The sequence below is a fragment of the Neofelis nebulosa genome, chromosome 6 (genome assembly GCF_028018385.1).
Source record: "Neofelis nebulosa isolate mNeoNeb1 chromosome 6, mNeoNeb1.pri, whole genome shotgun sequence".
Lineage (NCBI taxonomy): Eukaryota > Metazoa > Chordata > Mammalia > Carnivora > Felidae > Neofelis > Neofelis nebulosa.
Genome location: NC_080787.1, coordinates 39244072 through 39257993, shown reverse-complemented (window position 1 = coordinate 39257993; position 13922 = coordinate 39244072). Strand labels below are relative to the sequence as shown.

Here is a 13922-nt window from a genome sequence, read left to right as displayed (position 1 = left end):
CATTCAGTAACTGTCACTGCCAAGCCCTCACTTCTGTTACCAAAGAGGTCACGACAGCTGGTTTCAGCTTCAGGATTTCTCCGAGCCTTAACGATCGATCCCAAGGACCGTGGCGGCGACAGCAGCAGAAGCTACTTTGGCTCTTGAGGCTTCCTGAAGACAGCTGCCAGCAACCTGGGCTTTTCCCCTCGCCCCTCTTCTTCCTCCCCTCCTCTTTTGGCAGGTGGTGGGGACCACCGTGAGGGTGGTGGAACACTGCCTGCCGAGCCTGCTGGTAACTACTGCTCCTGCAGACACACGGGCCGACATGGGTGCTGAAACGGCACTAGCTGCCAGGTGGACATACTAATGTCACACAGTCTAGAGGGACTGGACCACTCCTGAGTGAGCTTCTCTTTCACTCTGTGCCCGGGGACCCTTACTACTTGCGGCCTGGGACCAGTAGTGTTGACACCGCCTGGGAGTTTGTCAGAAGTGAAGGTCTCAACCCAGACCCACTGAATCAGAATCTGCATCTTATCGTAACGCTTGGGTGGGATTTTACCAAGACCCTGGATGATTTGTATGCATGTGGAAGTTGGAGAAGCAATGCCACTGATCAGTGCAAAAAAAAAAAAAACAAAAAAAAACCACCACAAAAAAAACAAAAACTCTATTTAAAATGGCTAAAATCAGAGCTACTCATTAGAAACAGGGAAAGCAGTTCTGGGAATAAATTTAATTCCTAACCAGCATACTAAAGCCTGAAGACTCGGAAATCCTGCACTATGGCAGTTCTCCCAGGAGATACACCTGACAATTATGATTCGTAACCAAAAAGGTGACGACTGTACCTGTCGGTAGGTATCCTGGTGATGTTCCTCATTTCGAGAGTCATAATACTGCTCAATGAAGCCAAAATATTCCTCCCGCTTCCGCTGCAGGGTCAACTTCCTCCTCTCGGTGTTTGCTGGGAGATAGCCCTACAGACAGGACCGTGGTTAGACGGGGACACACGTTGGTTGCACGAGTCCTTAATTTTTATTTTAGCCTAAGGATTGGCTTGGCAACCGTCAAAGGGGCGGAAGGACAGCTGCCAAGAGCACAAGAATCCTCCCTTTTTGGGTCCGGCCGCCCAGCGTCTGCTCTCTCCTTCTTCAATGAGACCCACATGTGGGCAGATGAAGCCAGGCCAGCTTTCCCAGGGTTACGTGCACACTCCCACAGCCCTGCACTGTAGTTGCAGTGCGTGCTGCTGGTGAGCGCCCTGGAGCTGGCTCAGCATAGCAATGGATCTAGGTCAGTGGGAGGGAACTGGACCCGAGTGGGGGCCTCTGGAGGGCTGCGTGTGTGCAAGGCGATACTTCCGGGAATCCCAGCCCTACGGCCACCTCTACGGCACATCCCAGGGGTTTGCCTTGGAAGTCTGTGCCAGTCACACATTCTTCTCCACGCTAATATTCAGAACTGCCAGCTTAGAAAGCTGAATGGAATCTGTGACACGGGCAGCCACAACGTGCAGACACGGAACTTCTGGCAGCAGCCTCCCGCCTAGCCAAAGCTTCAGGCCAACTTTCCTTCTCACTCCTGGTCTAGAGCCCACTCTCAATTCGTGTGGCTCCCGTTCCCGAAACCACGACCAAATCTACTCTTATTGGCATTCACACTTATTAGAAGTGGCGGAGGCAGTGATTACATGGCCGTAGGATCGGGACTCGTGGGGAACACTGAGGAAAGAGTCACTTCCTCTCGCAGACATTTATGTAATACATTCCCCAGGCAGGGCCTGCAGAGCAGGGACCAGGCTTCATTCATTGTTGTGTATCCTCGCAGCTGCTGGCACCATGCCTGGCAGACAGCAGGCCCTCAATAATTCCTTGCTAGATGAATGAATGAATGAATGAACGAACGTGACAGGCTCAGGAAGTCCGAGCGTCCCTATCACAGAGGCTGGCACAGTGCTCTGCCCTCAGTGAGAGCGGGACTGGTGCAGGCTCCTGGGGGAGGCCCATGTCTCACCTCCTCACAGTGCCAGAGTCGCTTTCCACCACTCTGGTTATTCCTACTGAGGAAAGAGTGAAGTCTGGGGAGTGTGGGAGCCTGTCCAAACAAGTGCTGAGATCCCTACCTCACTACGCTCTTTCTCCCTGGCGTTGAGCAAGGGGGTATACACCAACAGGGAAAAGCTGTGCTCTTCTATACGTGCGTGAATAACTCGCAAGGATGTGTTTATTTAGGCGCAGAAATAAGATGACAGTCCCACAGATCTGCCACACCCAGTGGGACTGGAGGAGTCTATGCAGTAAGATGAATGTGCCCACACTAACCTCAGCAGGTAAGAAGAGCTGTGTGAGGCTCACGCTTCTCTACACAGCGGGCAGAACTCACCGACAGGAGTCTCCAGGTTATGGGTCGAACCTCCCTGGGAACCCCCGGCCAGCTACACTTCCTCAGTTCATCTGCAAACGGACAACGGCTTGATTGGATTAGCCCTTCCCACAAATGCCTTAAGACAACCCTGAGCCAGCACTGCCTGATTCCTCCCACCATTCAAGAAAGACCACCACCACCAGCAGCAGCAGCGGCTACCGACAAGCACGGGGAGAAAGCCCCAGACAACAGCCCTGAGCAGCAAAGTGGCGAAGACACGGTCTGCAGTAGTGATGCAGTCAGCTCGGAGATCAGACTCGGGGGCAGAGAGACCCGTGGGTGTGGATTTGAGTCAGAGATGCCTCGAGGCAGAGGAGACCAAAGCCAGAACAGCTACACTATGGTCTACGGGCCGCAGAATCCAGTCCCACCTAATTTGGTCCCTAATTTCTAGTAACATACTTCTGACTTAATACCTGCATGTCACTGCAATGGGCACCAGATGAGGAGATGCTGGAAAAGTAAAAGAAGGAAGAATAAAGAGCAATAGCTTCCAGGTCTCTGAGAATTCCAGTCACCAAGAGGTCCTACCTTGCCCGGGGCTCATGGGGACTCACCTAAGTCAGTGTTGTGGCTGGAGAGAAGCTGACGGAATTTTTCAAGGCGGGTTTTCTCCCGGACAGTCATCGGGGGCGCCCCGGAAGCATTCTGGTCCGAGATGCGGGCAACCAGGGGGATGATGGGTCGGAGAGGGAGTGACTGCTGTTTGTGGAGTGGATTCCTCAGGCATGTGTCACCTGTGATAAAGAAAGAGAAAGAGAACAGGCGGCAATGTAGCGCATGGACGTGGAGGGACCCTGAGCTGGCTGTTCAGTACTGGCCCCTCCGCCAGAACCGGGTCCGAGCAGCTGGCGCGCTGCCCCAAGGCGCCCGCTGAGGGCAGCCAGGGGATGGAAACCGTCTGCCCGGGGGAAGGGCTGCATTTTTATCACAGACTCCCAAGGCATCTTATGTGCTAACAGACTCCAGAGGCCGTAGCAACTGTGACAACTTTTTTGGCAACTCTGGATGGAAATCAAATGTTTCCTTTCTACCCCAACCTGGGATGTGTCCTCATGCCTAATATTGAATGTGGGGGCAACACGGTCTAAGGTAGTGTTTGCCTTCCCTTTCCACATCACAGAGCACGTAAGCAGTGAGTTAAATTCTGACTGTCCTTTCATAACTGTTTCATATTCTGTATCTATCTGGGCCTTAAAAAGCAGGAGTCACAGGGAACCTGAGTGGCTCAGTCGGTTAGGCATGTAAGTAGGGCACATGTAATAAAAACAGGTGGCTGCTTGCCTGAAGCCCCAGGCCCCATGCAGCTGGCCCAAGGGCTGAGAGGATCAATATCCACGGCGCAACCCGAAGCTGTTCTTGGCCCATCAATGTGCCCTGCACAGCAGGTGAGAGGCTCTGGCCCCAGGCAACCCTGTTTTGGGTTCCTCTGTGCTCCTACATTTCCCACCAAGGTGAGCCAGCTTTTAATTCTGCTGGGATATGACTGAAATAACAGGAACACAGACCCCAGCAGAACCACATGGCTGGTTCTTGACATTTCTAACCCAGATGATAGGAAGGAGAAACGCGCAGTATAGGACTGACATTTCCTGAGCTCCTACTACGTATAAGGCATCATGCTGGTCACATTTACATAGGATCTCTCATTTGATTCTTGCAACATATGGTAGGAATTATTACTTTACAGATGAAGAAACCACAGCTCAGAGAGGTTAAAAGCGATTTGCTAGTGAGACCTGAGATGCCACCTTAGGTCTGTCTGATTCCAAAATCCTTATTTATTTTACTACCCCAAAGTCAAGTCAGTTTTAAATTCTGACTGTCCTTCCATAACTATTTCATGTTCTTTTATCTATCTGGGCCTTAAAAAGCAGGAGTCACAAGGAACCTGAGTGGCTCAGTCAATTAAACATCTGACTTCGGCTCAGGTCATGATCTCGAAGTTCATGTGTTCAAGCCCCACATCTGGCTCTGTGCTGTCAGCACAGATCCTGCTTCAGATCCTATCCCACTGTCTCTGCCCCTTCCCCGCTCATGTTCTCTCTTCTCTCAAAAATACACATTAAAAAAAAAAATGGGCTAAATGGGTAAGGGGCATTAAGGAATCTACTCCTGAAATCATTGTTTCACTATATGCTAACTAATTTGGATGTAAATTTTTAAAAATAAAAAATAAAATTAAAAAAAAAAAAGGCAGGACTCACAACAAGAATTAAATGATGAGGGGTTCCTGGGTGGCTCCGCTGGTTAAGCATTTGGCTCGGGTCATAATCTCACAGTTTGTGGGATCAAGCCTCATGTCAGGCTCTGTGTTAACAGCATGGAGTCTGCTTGGGATTCTCTCTCCCTCTCTCTCTGCCCCTCCCCTGCTTGCATGCATGCTCTCTCTCTCTCTCTCAAAATAAATAAACATTTTTCAAAAAATAAAGAAAGACAGGGCACCTGGGTGGCTCAGTTGGTTAAGTGTCCAATGTCGGCTCAGGTCATGATCTCGTGGTTTGTGAGTTCGAGCCCCGCGTCGGGCTCTGTGCTGACAGCTCAGAGCCTGGAGCCTGCTTTGGATTCTGTGTCTCCCTCTTTCTCTGCCCCTCCCCTGTTCATGCTCTGTCTCTCTCTCAAAAATAAATGAACTTAAACAAAATTTTTTTTTAAATAAAAAATAAAGAAATCCTCTCTTGGAAAAAAAAAAAAGATGAGCACTCAGCAACATGCACAACTAGAAGGTTTACAGAAGCAACAGTCACAGGGTATTTGGCTGGGATGCCTAGTGTTACATGGGGCCTAGGAAACAGACCACACACTGGGGGCCTGAGAGCGATGTGCACCTCTGATATCACAGATTAACACATGATGTTCACAGGAGGGGACCTCATAAAGGGAATGTTCTGGACGGACCTGGCTGTATGAGGGCTGCACCTTTACTAGGGATGGGGGCGGGGAGGGGGGTGCTTCCTCACACTTGAGATCCTTTAACACCCTCAATCACAGCACACAGACACTTCCAACAGCCTATAGCTACGGCCAGTCAGTCAACACCGAACACCCACGTGGGCACGGCACTGAAGGTGGAACCTGGAGCCCGATCGGCGATGGAAAGTGACTGTGCCATTTTAACAGCCTCACAGCCTAAGTTCATGACCACGTGCTTATTCTGAAACTGCAGAAGTTGTTCTCTTAGAGCATGAGTCGGGACACACGCCAGGCTCTGACATTCTTCCACTTCCCTTCGCCCTTTACCAGTCAGCCATTCTAACTTTCACTGGAATAATGACACTTCCCTCTCCGACTCAGAATAACTGGCTTCCGTAAAACCCTCTAGAGCAAAATTACATACAGCAATGGATAGTTAAGAGGGTACACTGAGAGACCCCAAACATCTGATAAAACCACCATTACCTCAACCACTTGCAGAAGCCAGTTTCCCAAAAAGAAACGGAAGGCGTGTCTCCTCCCACCCCGCCCCCAACCTGAGGCTGTGACCCAGAGCCTCCGGGCACATGTTGCTCCATTCCTTAGGAACAGGAAAGGAACAACCTTACTAGTGACTGCTCCCCAGGGCCGAACAGGCCAAACAACAGTGCCACACGTTTGTGAAATTCAGCCACTAACAACTTTACATACATGAGTCAATAACCTTAAACCTGACCAGGCCCAAAGAAATGTGAAGCAACCAAAGAGCAAAAGTTCTAGACCCCATCACAGGGAAAGGAAGAACAAAACGGCAGGCAAAAATGGGGTGTCAGCAAGTGAAGCCCCAAGTAGCCATCAAGGTGTGGGGGCAGAACAGGCAGAGTCTATGACCCATTGGGCTCAGGCTTGAGCTCTCACATTTACCATTCAATGGAAGATCTGAGTAATGCCCTAGAGAAAAACTGTTCATTTGAGGTGCACTCTGCTCAAAAGGGTGAGGCTGTGGAAGGGAGCAGGATGGACTTACTGGAATTTCTGGACAGCTGAGCGTCACTGCTGGACTTTATGACCTTGTAGCTGGCAGAAACATCGGATGTTGTTGACTGGGAGCGTTCTGGTTTCACCCTCAGCTTGCTGTGGTTTTCTAGGACTTGGGCTGCGGTCGCCAGAGCAACTTTTGAGTTTAGAGTTTGGAAAGAAGGGGAGGAAAAGTCCTCTTCCTCATCATCGCCAATGTCCCAAGCATCACTGGTATTCCGGGCAAACTCATGGAAACTGGAGGCCTTCTTATTCTTCAAAGGAACTGCGTTGACTTTTGACCGTTCTTTGATGAAGCTTTAAGAAAGGAGACATCATTACCAGGGAATGATCTGACACGTCTGACCACCTTCACTGGCTTAATATGAACAGTATGACAAACTAGCTGATATATAATCTTTACCTTCTACAAATAAAAACAGCTTGTATCCATTGCTCATCTAGAGGCATCTAGACCAGCACTATACTGCAGAGACTGATGGAGCAGAGACAACAATGCTCACCAAATATCCCATGTGCTCCCCTATACTTCCCAGCCCCCCCACCCCCGCCCCGTATTCAGACAAGGCTAGAAGACTAGTTCTGGCCATAAGCTGAGGAGAGAAATGAGGAAATCACTCCAAAGCCAAAGTAGACAAGCACAGGGATGAGTTCTCTCTCTATAAGCTTTCTTCTACTGTGGTAACTGGCCAGGCGCCTCCCTCACCTGGGAAGCAGAGTGACTGCGTAGGGTAGAGCCTGCCCTCCACTCCCACTCAACTCCACTCTGGACACGTAGCATGAGAAAGGAATAAATGAACCTTTGTTGTGACAATCCACTGAGATTCCAGAGTTAATCTGCTACGGTAACATAACCTAAACTATTCCTTAGAGTAGGACATGAACTCCTGGCAGAACCAGAGATAATTTTAGGCAGTCCATATGTAGCATGAAACATCAAGTTCCAGAATGAATGAGATGTTCCTTTTTCATTCTGTTAAAGTCCTTCAGCTAGCCTAAAGGAGACAGTCTCAGTATGGTGCTACTCTGTCTTTAAGGCTATTTTTTAACAAAGAGGACGGCCTCAGATCAACATGTTTGCAAGCAACATCAGCTGGTTAAGAATTTTCTTAATAAGAGAGTTTTGTTTTTTTCACTGTGTTTACTTTTAAGGTTACTTCTTCTATTTTTGGCAAATGATAATTAGCTTTCCACTTCTAATTTACAGAAGTGATGAGGTTTACTTTAAAATATCAATGTGGGGCGCCTGGGTGGTGGCTCAGTCAGTTAAGTGTCCGACTTCAGCTCAGGTCATGATCTCATGGTTCATGGGTTGGAGCCCCGCGTCGGGCTCTGTGTTGACAGCTCAGAGCCTGGAGCCTGCGTCGGATTCTGTGTCTTCCTCTCTCTCTCTGCCCCTCCCCCACTCATGCTCTGTCTCTCTCTCCCTCTCAAAAATAAATAAACATTAAAAAAATTAAAAAAAAAAAAAGATAAAATATCAATGTGGAATTATGGAAAGAGCCTAAATGTCCATCATCTGATGAATGGATAAAGAAATTGTGGTTTATATACACAATGGAGTACTACGTGGCAATGAGAAAGAATGAAATATGGCCTTTTGTAGCAACGTGGATGGAACTGGAGAGTGCTATGCTAAGAGAAATAAGTCATACAGAGAGAGATAGATACCGTATGTTTTCACTCTTATGTGGATCCTGAGAAACTTAACAGAAGACCATGGGGGAGGGGAAGGAAAAAAATGGTTAGAGAGGGAGGGAGCCAAACCATAAGAGACTCTTAAAAACTGAGAACAATATGAGGGTTGATGGGGGGTGGGAGGGAGGGGTGGGTGATGGGTATTGAGGAGGGCACCTGTTGGGATGAGCACTGGGTGTTGTATGGAAACCAACTTGACAATAAATTTCATATTAAGAAAAAATTATATATATATTATATATATATATTATATATATATATATATATATATATATATAATATATATATATATCAATGTGGGTCACCTGGCTGGATCAGTCGGTAGAGCATGTGAATCTTGACCTCAGGGTTGTGAGTTCGAACCCCACATTGGGTGTAGCAATTACTTAATAATAAAATCTTAAATACACACACACACAAATCTAATTGAGGTTTTTTAAGAGGCTATTTTTAAAAAATGCATTCAGTAAAATAACAGAACAGACTTTGGCAAAAAAACGCAAAGATGGTACATGACGACAGTTTGGGAAAACTAGATTGACGCACTGAGGAAAGAGAGCTTAGTCCTAGGAGTCATGCGAATCATTCCTACTTTCCTGACCTTCTCCTCTTCAGGTCTCCCCTTTAACATCTGTGGGCCCTTATTCTGGATCCTGGGGACTACCTGGTTGGGACATTTCTAACTCAGTCTTGTCTAACATCCCTCAAATCCCAAACCTTGTGTACATTTACACCTGGAGCCTGAATGCACTGGAGTAAAGACATCACTTGGGAATGCAAGCTGGTGCAGCCACTCTAGAAAACAGTATGGAGGTTCCTCGAAAAACTAAAAATAGAACTACCCTACAACCCAGCAATTGCACTACTAGGTATTTATCCAAGAGATACAGGTGTGCTGTTTCAAAGGGACACATGCACCCCCATGTTTATAGCAGCACTATCAACAGTAGCCAAAGTATGGAAAGAGCCCAAATGTCCAGTGATGGATGAATGGATAAAGAAAACGTGGTATATATACACTAGGGAGTAATCCTCGGCAATCAAAAAGAATGAAATCTTGCCATTTGCAACTACGTGGATGGAACTGAAGGGTATGATGCTAAGTGAAATCAGAGAAAGACAAATATGATATGACTTCACTCATATAAGGACTTTAAGAGACAAAACAAATGAACATAAGGGAAGGGAAAGAAAAATAATATAAAAACAGGGTTGGGGGGGCACCTGGATGGCTTGGTCGGTTAAGCGTCCAACTTCGGCTCAGGTCATGATCTCACGGTCCGTGAGTTCGAGCCCCGCGTCAGGCTCTGTGCTGACAGCTCAGAGACTGGAGCCTGTTTCAGATTCTGTGTCTCCCTCTCTCTCTACCCCTCCCCTGTTCATGCTCTGTCTCTCTCTGTCTCAAAAATAAATAAACGTTAAAAAAAAATTTTTTAAAAAGGGAGGGGGACAAAGCATAAGAGACTCATAAATATGGAGAACAAACAGAGGGTTACTGGAGGGGTTGTGGGAGGGGGGATGGGCTAAATGGGTAAGGGGCACTAAGGAATCTACTCCTGAAATCATTGTTGCACTATATGCTAACTAATTTGGATGTAAATTAAAAAAATCAAATTAAGTATTATGTTGAAAAAAAAAAAAGACATCACTAATTGCCTCCCTGTCTCCTCCAGCAAAGCACAGTGATACTAGAGGGGAAACAAGGTTCTGCCAGAAGAGCTGAATCTCCCCATTTCCAGGAGCTGTTTCTTCCCTTTGGATAGAGGTGGGTGGTCTAACAACCCATCTCATCTCCCTCTATGAGTCCAACGCTTATCCTAAAAGATAATTGTTATTAACACTGATAAATACAGTCTGGGAGCTCATACAGCTCAGCTCACCAATATGTCCTTACTATTAGCATCAGAAAAGGGGTAAGATTTTAACTGAGGCATTGCTTTCAAAGCTGGTCTTACACAGAGTAAAGGAAGAGAAGACATCACACAAAATACAAGGGAGAAAACTAGATTACAAGATGTAGCAGTTCAAATGTGATAGAAACAAAATACCATTTTCTACCCGCCAAGTTAGCAAAGATCTAAACAGCATTCTCTTCAGTGTTGCCAAGGGTGCAGTGGGACCGCCATCTAATGGTGCAGGTGAGGGTGTATGTTGTACAGCTTTCTGGAAAACAATCTGGCAACATACATACCATAAGCCCGAAAATGGTTTATAATTTCTGACCCTAACATAATAACCAGAGGGTCAGAGGATCTAAGACAGTTTATCATGGTGTTACTTTGGTTAAAAACTGAAAACAGCATAAACATCTAGAAATTGGAATGATGAAATTTGTTCAGCCACCAGATGAAATGTTATAATGCCACTGAAAAGCACATCTCACAGGCTATTAAGTAACACTAGAAAACGATCTCAATAAAGTGAAAACTGGAGCCAAAAAAATATATTTTTATAATCTCTATATTAAAAAAAAAGTATATGCATAGAAAAGACCAGAAAGAAAATACATCAAAATGTTAACAGTGCTTATCGCTAGGCTGTGGATTATAGGGGATATTTCATTTCATTTCTATAGGTCTCTGAATTATTTGTGTCTTCTACAGTGAGCATATTATTAACCAGTGGATAAGGTTGTTGGCTTTCATCAATCCCCAAAGTAAGGGTACTTATAAACTTACTAAACAAACGATCAGAAACAAGCAAGAGCTCAAATCAAAGAAAATAAAACTGGGACAACACATTGTGAATATCTGCTGTTAAAAATCCATCCACGAGCCAGAAGAGGCAAAGTACTCGTCTGTGGACCTGCTGAGGCTGCAGGTTCTGGACCCATCACTATGACTGTTTCTCTTTTGTAAAGGGGGATGTAGAATCCATTGCCTGTAGAACATACCTCAGAGGGTCCACTGTCAAGAACAAATAGGCAGATGTGTAAAAAAGCTCTGCCACCAGTAAAATACTGCATACAAGTTCGTGGTTACTGTCGTTTTCCTCTTTGGAGGCTATGTGTACCTCAAGATTGCACACAATGAACCCGACTGATTGATATGGAGTACCTTGGATACCAAGATTAACCACCGTGTTTTTCTGGTTGATGTTTCCTAAATACTCTCTCTCTCTCTCTCTCTTTTTTTTTTTTAAAGTAGGCTCCACACCCAACATGGGGCTTGAACTCATGACCCAGTAATCAAGAGTCACATGCTCTACCAACTAAGTCAGCCAGGCGCCCCTCTTAAATACTCTCTTGATATTTTTAAGATTTTTTTTTTTTTTAATTTTTTTTTTCAACGGTTTTTATTTATTTTTGGGACAGAGAGAGACAGAGCATGAACGGGGGAGGGGCAGAGAGAGAGGGAGACACAGAATCGGAAACAGGCTCCAGGCTCCGAGCCATCAGCCCAGAGCCCGACGCGGGGCTCGAACTCACGGACCGCAAGATCGTGACCTGGCTGAAGTCGGACGCCCAACCGACTGCGCCACCCAGGCGCCCCGATATTTTTAAGATTTTTAAAATAAGCCATCAACTCAAGAAGCTAAATTTTTTTTAATTTTTTTTTAAATTTTTTTTTAACATTTATTTATTTTTGAGACAAAGAGAGACAGAGCATGAACGGGGGAGGGTCAGAGAGAGAGGGAGACACAGAATCTGAAACAGGCCCCGGGCTCTGAGCTGTCAGCACAGAGCCCGACGCGGGGCTTGAACTCACAGACTGTGAGATCATGACCCAAGCTGAAGTCGGACGCTCAACCGACTGAGCCATCCAGGCGCCCCAAGAAGCTAAATTTTAACTCAGGCCAAAGAAGTGACTGGATGCTGATAGTTTAACACTGGGTGAAGCACACATACACCCTGCACTGGATGGAAACATTGCACCAAGAGATGGGACATGCTAAGACTCAGGCTCTAACACATCCGTACAAACAAAGGAGGTAAATCAGCCGAGTGGTGGGTACATGAGGATTTGTTATATTTTTCTTTACATCTTTTTAAGCATTCAAATATTTCATTATATTTTTTGAAGGAGATGAAGATTCAATATAAGTCAACTATTGAGATTAAGAATTGGAATTACTCAGGTGAAGACTTCTGCAAATAGAAACTGGAAGGACATATTCCAACATACTGAAGAACAAAGAAAGGAGGAAAGGCTGTCATTCCCTGTGACAGGAAGACAAGAGACTCAAAGCAGACCATCTTGAGGCCACTGGAAATTATTTTAGAGATGTCTATTCCACAAAACCCAGAACGCAACCAACCAGTTAAAAAAAGTCAGCTCCGTCTTCTGGAAAGAGGCCTTCATGGAGGAAGAGGTTGGTACCACCAGGAGGGGTAGGAGTGTGAGGACTGAGGGTTGGTGAGAACCAGTTACAGAATGAAAGAGGCAGGTCAGAGTGAAAAGGTTCCTGGGTTGCCACTGAGAGGAAACAAGAAAATCTACAGACCAGCAACAACGGTGGGATGATTTAAAGTTGAAGCATTTCCACGTTTATTCATTTTGTTCTCTCCAAAGGAGAGAATATAAATTTATACATACGTTAAAGTGTGAATGTATTGGCTGTTTACTAGGTGCCAGGTTCTGTGCTAATATTTATATATACCCATTTTCTGATCAATGCTCATTCATAAGGCTATAAGGTACTATTACTTTTTGAGGTATTATTATTATTATTATTATTATTCCTATTTGCAGATCAGGAGACTGAGGCTTACTGAGGTCATGAGCAGGCAGCAAAGTCTGGGCTCAAATCTAGGTCTACCTGACCTGATGGCCTGCCTACACTCTTTAACTAATCTACCTAGAAAAGGAGGTCTAGTAAGATCTGCAGCCCAGGAAGAAGAGTTGCCAGGCAAACGGAGCACATACCACCACAGCCGTAGTGCCCCCGTGTGTGCACAGCTGACAGCCCTAACTCTCTAGCCTTGTGCCAATCGTCTCCTGTCTACACGGAACGGGCTGTGTGCGTCGGTAGCTGGAATGGGAAAAGGCTGAATTCAGGAATACGGTCCCTGGAGGAGACATACCACTCTTCTCTTTTGACATCAGGAGGCCCAGTGAAAAAACCAATCCAGGTGATCCCAGCTGGGGGTACCTCTGGTTTATAGGCTGCCTCATTTTAACATGGCCCCAACTAATTGATTGCCAACCTGAGGTATCCTAACAACCACAGTGTGGCTTGAAGTTCAGCCAAGGTTGTTCAAACTGATCTGTGTCAGACTTACAACCAAACTGGCCTGTCACAGACACCTCCATCACGCCTCCTTACGACCGAATGCCAAATTATAGCTTCAAAAGCACTTTCACAGAGACCTCTTAATTCTCCCAGTAACTCTGACCTGAGTCTTATTACTTCTATTTCACGGATGAGGAGACTCAGAGAGGTTAAGTAATTTGTCCAAGATCATGGAGCTACAAAGTGGTGAAGAAAAAGAGATTCAAGGAGTGCACACGACCCTAAAACTCCTGAAAACGTAATTAAGTGGCACATTTGAGAGAAATCAGTTGTTTGGTGAATGGTAACTTGTTGAATGCTGACACGAGCCCCAAAGGATGTTTTGAACAAGAGTGGCTACAGGTTCTACTGGTTAGGAAACAAAAGATCAATCATTCTGTAATCTGATTGAGGCTACACCGTTTTACTGACATGGTTGCTCGCTTAACAGAAACAGTACACAAATTTACTCAGAAAAATAATGTCTGACACTGGTGAGGGGTGTGAAACAAGCGGGGAATTCGGTGACATTCAAATAAATCCAGTCATCCCGATAACTAGTGTGGCTGTGTGTGAACCAGCTTCGTTAACACGCAACCAGGATCGTACTTCAGTGCAATTCAGAAAACAATAAATTTAGAGGCTTGTCATAC

At 45.9% G+C, this 13922-nt stretch overlaps 1 protein-coding gene across 3 annotated transcripts in view; it reads right to left on the bottom strand.

Moving 5' to 3' along the window:
* Positions 1 to 13922, bottom strand: part of TBC1D22B (TBC1 domain family member 22B) — an 82804-nt gene that overhangs the window by 47352 nt on the left and 21530 nt on the right. For all 3 annotated transcript variants that reach the window (XM_058733769.1, XM_058733768.1, XM_058733770.1), the window contains exons 3-6: positions 6350 to 6657; positions 2967 to 3146; positions 2368 to 2438; positions 834 to 962 (exon numbers count right to left, since the gene is read on the bottom strand). In XM_058733769.1, coding sequence (XP_058589752.1) covers positions 834 to 962; positions 2368 to 2438; positions 2967 to 3146; positions 6350 to 6657 — 688 coding nt within the window. The remainder of the gene's footprint in view (positions 1 to 833; positions 963 to 2367; positions 2439 to 2966; positions 3147 to 6349; positions 6658 to 13922) is intronic.